The following is an 8,638-nucleotide window of genomic DNA, read 5'->3' as shown; positions in this document are numbered from 1 at the left end:
ACAACTTATACCCAGCCATTGAAGTTTATCCCCGCGGGATCCCTGCAGAATTCTGTTCCAAATGTGTAGGGCAGCGGCGCAGCGACTGTTTAAAGCTATTTCTCTGGAACTTCTCTCTTATATAGTCCCCAGTTAGTAAGATAGTGTATTTTAAGCTTTTTAAACGAATAAAATATTGGTTTAGTGTTGATGACGCACGTGTGGACTGCCATATCATCAACCTCTTAAATGACTTTAGAAGATAGTAGAAAAAAATTCTTGCCAAACTGGTAAATAGGTGGATATGTACGTGATGATAACAGTGCGTGCGTTTCGTGCTCTGATGCTCGGTAGAAATAAGAAATTCGGGATAACAGAATTTTTCTATGACATCACTTACTCTTTTTAACCTATTAGGCGTATTTCAGCGTCTTTCACGAATGTACCTGCTACCTTATCTTCCACGAAACTCAATCTTTTCTTCAACCTTCAAGACTCCTCACCCTCACGCGCCGAAATTGGAATAAAAACCTATACGTTAACCTTGGCTGAGGCAGTTTTAAGAGGACTGGAAGACTAGACATTTCTGTCGTCTATTAAGGTTTTTTGTGTGAGTACAAAACCGTGGATAACTATTTTGGTAATCGAAGTAATCATATACGGGGTTATAATAAGAGAATGGTGCGGTTTTGAACATGGTTTTAATGAAAATAGAATTACTTATAGTATATGCTTTTTATTATTTTTCGGATTTGTTGTCTCAGGCAGTTTTTTTGCATAATTAATAAATTTCAATGTGTACCTTTGGTCACTCGATAAGAGAGAAACCCGGTGTCTACATTAGCCTGCTCCAAACGAAATGTGCCAAGGGAACCACGGCTTAACGTCCCATCCGACGGACGGAGTGCTGTACTTGTAGTTCCCTCCTCAAAGCACTCCAGCAAGGATCTGGTAGCCTTATAAAAATCTCTGCCATCCGATCTCTACTATTTTCTTATGAATTACTGAAACCGCGCCATTCTTTAATGAATACATATTATATGTAGTATATTGGTGAACAAATATTTTAAATTTATCTGGAAATAGTTAAAATTGAATCATCAGAAGTAAGGATAAATCTTGAAGTAAATTTATTCGGAACCAAATTCTCAAATTCGGAATATCTTGTCATTCACGCAAGAGACGGCGCTGCAAAGGTGTAGGTATCTTGCGTCCATTGCCCAATTGTTCGAAAAAAGGTTTTAATTGGCATTAATCATTTATTCTAAAAGATAACGTAGAAAAGAGCACTTGGGTAGTTGGTACCATAAGAATGTAGCTACCTATTTTCTCAATGAATGATTTATATTGCTAGCAAGGGCGGATCCAGGATTTTTTCTGGGGGAGGGGGGGCACAAGGGTCTTCTCAAGGGAATTACAGGCAAACAGTCTACTCATATTTGAGATAAAAAACAGCATACAACAATTACTGTACGACACATGTTCTTTAATTCATTATTAAGGCTATTAATATAAAATTGAATGATTTAGGCTCCGTAATACACAAAACAAAACGAACTTAATTTTAACCGCATTGAAAAGCTTGTCTATTTTTTAAGAGTCTTGGGGGGGGGGGGGGCACGTACCCCCTTGTCCCCCTTTTCCCGCCTATGAGTGCTAGTGATTATGCTGCTGATATGATTTTTTTAAACACCGTGTCTTTATGCTTATATTTTAGGGCGTTGGGCTAATCTCCGTAATCCCACGTTCTAAAATATTGCTTTCCACTAGGCTATAATGGGTGAGAAAATGGTTATTTAATATCGTGTATACTTTTTAACTCTTCTTCTTTTTATTCCAGAAAATGAGCCTAATAAAATTACGATTGTGGCTTATTTATGTCGCTTTTAATTACATATTTTCCTTCGTGGAACAGGAAGATAGCTTTTCCTTATGATTCTGCTTGTGGAAAAAAACGAGTAGCATTTAAAAATCCTTTTATTACAGAGGCTCGCGTCGCAATGGACGACATTCTTGTGGAGCGGGAGTTGGAAGTTGGGAACGCGCGAATTTTTTGATTAGGTTTCCTTTAAACATGACTTGTTTTGCATTGAATGAGTTACTCAATTCCCAAGACTTTTTATGTTATGCCCTTTCCATAAAATTAGATTTTTAATATTTATGTTATTTCAAATATTACTCTGCTTTGTTAACATGTCTTAAGAATGGGCATAGGTGAGGCTACGAATAGTGTTTTAATTTCTATATTTATCTGTTTTTTTCCAGATTAAATATTATTCGTCGGTTATCATGAAGGGACTCCTTTTTATTCTAATCGTAGCCGCTATCCAGCATGTTAGGTGAGTATCAATAAATAGACCAAAAGCTTAACCTATTACTGAAACTTTCTCTCTAACATACCTTATACTTACGCTGTGATCTACATATTTACTATTCACTTTTGACCGTATTTTTTTATTTTGCTGAACAGTAGATTTGATGAATTCAATTAACGCTGATGAGCAAACAGATATTTTAATTGAATGAAGATATCGATGGCTAAGTTCTAACAGCACGTATCTCAAATTCGGCCATTTTGAGACAGGTATCTTAAAGTGTAATAACATTAAAAATTAAAATACAAGCAAAGAACAAATCTTAATTTGCAAATGAATGCTTCTTTTTCAGTTTTATGAAATTTTGGTCTTAAATACAGTGTGCAATTAAAAAGAAATTAATCGGTTTTTTGCTCTCCTGAAAAGTTTCTATTTTTGAGGTACGTGTTGTTAGAACTTAGCCATCGATATACATCCTGAGTATATGTATATCTTCATATGTATATATTCATTATGAAGATATACACATGAATATATACATTTCGGCAGGCCTTTTCTTGGTGAAAATTCATGCTAAATGAAGATTTACAACGATTTTATATCTCCACTCAACCTGAATAATTTTCACCAAGTAAAAGCCAACTCGATCGATTTAAGGATTTTTTTGTTGTTTTTCTCAATTTTGTTGCCAATTTTCTATTAAAGTGATTTGAATAGGCTTAATTTTATACGTGCCTGTATTCTCCTAAAGTAGGTTTTTCAACCTAAGGCTTGTCCATTTCATCCCGATTGACCAGAGTTTTACAGTGTATAATATCATAAAGTATATAATATACTTACTAATAATAATATACTTACTCTATGATGATATTCATTCAATCGGGTCATTCTCCCAAAAACATACCATACATTATCTACAGGATTTAATTTTAAAAATTAATGTTTGTTAATATAACAACCATAATAGTGTAATTACAGTTTGTCTTTGATGCAAGCTAATGAAGTATATGGCAGAGATAGTTAGTAATATTTACACTTTTTTTTACCTTTTTGCTGTCCGTAAACATGATATATGTGTCCACGGACACGACAGAAGAGGAATATTATGAATCACGATAAAGATTTTGTCTTACTTGCCATTGCACATCCTGTAACAAGTCATAGTGTATCATTATGTCCGTGGACTGCAGAGTACAACGACATGATGTCCCCGGACATGACGTCCCCGGACATGATGTCCACGGAATTTACGTCCACGGACATGATGTCCACAGATATGACGATTTCCTTCTAATTAAGTTATAGTTGCGACTGAAAATAGGTTATGACAGTCCTTACTAATTTTAACTTATCTTATAGCCGTAAAAGACATCTCAATTGTAATTAGTAAAAGGTGCATGGCTGCTTCTTTTTACTTGTCCACGGACATGACTGATGATCTTGGCTCTTTTAATAAACTGAAATTAACTAACAGAATCATAGTCTGTGGACATTAAATGTGGGAAATATAGTTTTTATAATAACTTGTCGGTAAAAGTAAAAAAGGGTACACAGAATAATAAGCCAGTTTAGTTTTGTATTAATATTATTGGTTTTTTAATGGCAGCCCACGGACATAATTTTGTACGATTATGGGAGAATGTCACAGTCTCTATCTAATCCTGTGGTTTCCTATCTCCATATCTGCTCTCCAGCGTCTCCCAATCTACGTACACATGTCGATGCGGCACATATTTAAGAGATCAAACGGATCCGAGTAAGCCGATTCTCAACTCCGTGATGTACCATGCCGTTATTGGGAATGTTGACGATTGCGGAGCAAAAGGAATAGAGACATGTAAAAATCAGTGCATCCAGGTGGTAAGTCACCCTTTCTTGAGGACTGAAAAGTTACTGCTCTGGCTATTTTTTCGACAATTACCATTACTTAAAATCTGGTTCATACTTTTTTATGGCACATTTTGCGAACTCGTTATCCATGAGTAGCAAAATCCGAATTGAAATGTTCAATCTGTGGAGGGATACTTTGTTGGAGGGGGAGTCCTGCAGTACTTCGAAGAAGGCTTTAGTTCGAAGTTGATCATCAGCATCGGGATTAGCTATATCTTTGTAAATATACATTTGTGAAAGTGAAATCAGCTGGTAATATGATTTAACAATGGCTTTCATAAATTCTTTACGTGGTTAAACTTGTTCGTCGAGGAAGTGCAATTTATTTTTCTTGAGACCATCTCTAGGTGGAATACTGAAGTAGGAACATACTTGAAACGAAGAATGAATAATTGAAGTAGGGAGTAAAATCAATGAAATCTAGTCTTTTTCGCCTCGATGGCGTGTTTTAAAATACTTGAAAAAGTCTACTTAAGTATTTTTTTAGAGTTTAATGTTACACGGGTAGAGATAAGGACCCTACGATCAGAAGAGTTCACTCTGAATTGACACGTTTCAACTGCGGTGCGTAAGGAGTTTGCTGAGCAGTGGTTGGGTTGGCAGAGTGGCTAATGAAGAAATCCTTCAAAATGTATGTACGGATGTTCCGCTCGGGATCTCGGTCAAGGCAAATGTATAGAATGAGGAATTTTAAAATATTGTTTTCACTTGCGGGTGACTCCGTAAAGGTACGCCTCTAGCTCCTCCGCTGTTATTTCCTTGGAAATTGATTTCAAAGAGTGGAGAGAGGAGATTAAAACCGCAGCAGAAAAACTTAGCACAGTCGAGTATTGGATGACTCAAATGAGAAGAAAAACTTTGTTTTGCTAATAAAGCATAAAAATTGGAATTGTTGTGACGTTGGAGGCTTGTATGGAGTCCGTTAGATAACAAAAAAGGTATTTTGAAGTGAGAAAAAGAATATGTAGCAGCTAAAAGTATAAAGGGAAGAGGCAAGGATCGAATTATCGCCAATGATGCGTTATAAAAAGAAGAAATAGGAAAGCCACGTCTGTACTTGGTGGGGCATATAAAGAACGTGTATCATGAAGAAGCAATGCAGAAATTTAAGATAAAGGCAGATAAGCGAACATAATGACGAGATGTTACGAAATAATCGATTGATGGATAGAGAGAAAAATGAAGAAGAATCGGAATTTTGGTTACTGAGATTAGATTCAGGCCAGGCCTACTTGGGTTCATACTTTCTCCTTATAAATGTGATAGTCTAAGTAAAAATATCGCTATCTAAAATTTTATTTTATTTTCTATCATTGTATCCCTTCACAGACAATTCTCAGAGTTTTTGGTCGTTTTCGTGCAACTTCTGATGTTTACGTAATTTCGGGCATTGAATACTCTTGATGTATTTATTTTGTCTTACCGTAGCCTTTGAATTATGGCCTTACATTCTGCATTGATTTTTTCCCCTCCCTGACTCACATGTATGTGCACACATCATGAGTTTTTTGCCATATTTGCTAGCTCATACATAATGAATACATAGGTGTATTGCGATGTAGAACCCTTTTTCTATTAATTTATTTAATGGCATGCCTATGGAAATTTATTCCTAAAAATAACCAAAAATCATTAGCCATGCGCTTTCGTGGTAGATTTACCAAAAGTAGTCCGTTTACCGTGCTTTCATCTAATTTATTTTTTTCGGTGGTTTTGTACCCTCTTGTGAAATTATTTGTGAAAAAAATTTAATTTCGCATTTGTTTTTCTTCAGTTCGGTAGCGCTGTGGGCAACCTAAAATGTAAGAGAGCCGATGGAAGGAGCATCTATGAGATGTCTTGCCTATTGTACAACAAAAATATCAGTGGTGGAAAGGTGAGAATACATTTATTTTTAGTGTGACATGGAGACAGTAAAAATTCATTCTTAATTAATTTTTCCTCAACTTGAGTTGTTAAGTATTGAATTATGAATGTATAAAGGTGTTTATGTCTCTCTAAATAAGCCGTTTTAAGGCCAGTGTCCCTATTAAAATAAGTCGCACTTGGCAACCCATAATCTGGAGAAACTATCAACAACCGACTCGCCTACTCCTCAAACCTCCCGCTCCCCTCCCTCCACTCCCTGACACGGATACATATATACATGGACATAAATTCCCACCTCATCAGATTCCCTTGTGGAAGCGACCAGCATTGGTCGGGAAATGCTAGGGCCACCCAAAAATTGACGCGGCGACATAGCCCAAAAGTTTTTTTATAGCATGATGAGTGCTAAACCCCATTCCTGTAGCACTTCGTGCAGCTGAGAGAGACTGTGTCTCACTGCGCAAAATGCCGACAGACTGACACAATAGAAACTTAATATGTATAGATAGATTACCTGTAACTACAACGCCTATCATTAAGGATTTTTCACTTACACTTTATATTTTTATTCTAATTCTAGCTCGCCATATTTTCAACGACTTGCAGTAGCGGAGTTTGGACATTCGCCAAGAGCGTAACCGAAAACTTTTGCTGCCAAAACTACAAACCATGCCCCGGGTATTGGTAGTAAACTACCTCAGAAGCATTGAATCCTTGTATGGGCAATGTGTTTGCACCCACTTGAGCATTCGACACCGGCATAACCTGCTGATTCAGAAGCGTATTCCCTGGAATGTAACTCGCCGATATTTGATAATCCAATATATAATTTTTAAATACCTCTACGTCCAGGCTAATACATTTTCGACCTTTTTATCATTGTTAAACACACTTAAAATGATATTGGGGCAATAAAATTACGCGAACAATTATGAACTCTGAACGATTTAAAAAATTTGTTTGTCATTAGACTATTTAATTCTTACAATATGATGTGGAGTAATACATTTAACATGTTATATTAACAAATAAATTCAACTCCCATTTTAGCCAATCATCCATTCTTGCATTCAAATAGAATGCCCGAATGATTTTCCTAACCGCACTTTTTACAGACTCCACCAACACATTCTCGTCACTTTTTTGTCGCCTCTGATATAAATAATGTTATTTTTGTCTCCTTTCACGTAAGACCCTGCAAGCCACCTCAAGGCAGGTGGTCAATTTTTACCCGCATGCAATGAACTAGTTCCAGCTGAACGGATATTATCCTTACATCTCCTGCCAGACGTTTACAGAGGTAGCTTGCAGGGTAGTATGCAGATAGACTCTAAATGTGCATTTCATCGCTCTAAAAGATGTGGACTGGGTTCGGGCGGTGTGAGACCCCTCCCCAGTATGCACCATTCAATGAAACACACGAGATTACAGGGCAAGTACACCTCCATAGAATGCTTAAGAGCAATTCCACGTAAATGTCATACTGACTGGTTAAATAAAAAAGTGGTTGGAGGCTCTGATATGGATCAAAATTTGTGCTATAAAGTCTAGACTTTCGTTATTAAGTGCTGACACTAGCATGAGTCGCGTGTGTCTCTGATAAGAGAAATTTTTTATGTGCTCACCACAGTTTTTAGACACATACTAAATTTAATGAGTCATCAACGCGCAAAAAACACCTGTTTCGCTAATTGATTTTTATGGCCACTGTATTAATAATTTTTTCTATTTCGAGGTTCGTTCATTATTTTGAATGATTTTAAGAGTTTTTGCACAAATTTGTTTTGTTTATTTTGAATTAAATAAGTTATTTTGTAAAATTTTTTGGCAGTGAATAAATTTATACCAGAAGGGAATCACAAAAGTCAGTCCGTGACATTTCTGGTCAGTCCGTGACGATGCTTTTCAAGAGGAATTACTCCTCTGTAAAATCAGTTATTGTAATGGGCTTTGAAGCATTATGAAATTTGCATTTGGTGTTCTGAGATGTATTTTACTGAAACTCTGATCACTCTTTGTTTTAGAGCAAACCTTAGAGGTTTTACTCTGAGCTGAAAGTTCGTTTCATTTTTGTCAGTCCGTGACAGTGAATTTTAAGTCACGTAAGTCCTGTATTTTTCAAGACAAAGTAGTGTATCAACCAAAGTTAAACTTCACACCGTTGTGCAGCAATTTGGAACTTGAAAAAGTTTTGTATGTCAGTCCGTTCGCGTTACGAGTGCTCTTAAAAGTTCAAAAATCATTGTGACGGTCAGTCCGTGACGCGTGGAATCGCCCTTAAGTGGACAGAGATGGTTAGCGAAGAACTTAACTTCATCCATGCGAGGTAAGTATCAAATACCGGAAACACTAGGAAGAAATAAAGGAGATAACTCAAGCAAAAAAAGGAAACTTGGTTTTTATCGTTCTTGCGAGGGTAGAGATGAAAATCAAGAACCACAAAATGGTTGCTATTCCATAAAGCCCGAGAAAAGAACGGCTTGTTATATCTTTCCGTTCTACGTTCTGTTTTCTTCAATATAACTCGTATTCTTTTCTTCTATGGCACGGCGTCAAGCGTTGGAAAATTTTCACATTATCTGAGG

General features: G+C 36.5%; 1 protein-coding gene across 1 annotated transcript; it reads left to right on the top strand.

The window, feature by feature from the left end:
* Positions 1-449: 449 nt before the first annotated feature.
* Positions 450-7,102, top strand: LOC124162130. The gene is made up of 5 exons (XM_046538543.1): positions 450-589; positions 2,245-2,318; positions 3,989-4,154; positions 5,959-6,060; positions 6,634-7,102. Exons 2-5 carry the CDS (start codon positions 2,269-2,271, stop codon positions 6,739-6,741), a joined length of 426 nt encoding a protein of 141 aa, XP_046394499.1. The 5' UTR covers positions 450-589; positions 2,245-2,268; the 3' UTR covers positions 6,742-7,102.
* Positions 7,103-8,638: the final 1,536 nt, after the last annotated feature.

Source organism: Ischnura elegans, chromosome 7 (assembly GCF_921293095.1).
Source record: "Ischnura elegans chromosome 7, ioIscEleg1.1, whole genome shotgun sequence".
Classification (NCBI taxonomy): domain Eukaryota; kingdom Metazoa; phylum Arthropoda; class Insecta; order Odonata; family Coenagrionidae; genus Ischnura; species Ischnura elegans.
This window is presented reverse-complemented; position numbering and strand designations above follow the sequence as displayed.

Excerpts from the sequence above, each read along its gene's own strand:
- LOC124162130 (XM_046538543.1), top strand. The coding sequence starts at position 2,269 with ATGAAGGGACTCCTTTTTATTCTAATCGTAGCCGCTATCCAGCATGTT. Across the intron at positions 4,155-5,958 it reads AAAATCAGTGCATCCAGGTG|TTCGGTAGCGCTGTGGGCAA; the intron begins GTAAGTCACCCT and ends GTTTTTCTTCAG. Across the intron at positions 6,061-6,633 it reads AAAATATCAGTGGTGGAAAG|CTCGCCATATTTTCAACGAC; the intron begins GTGAGAATACAT and ends TTCTAATTCTAG.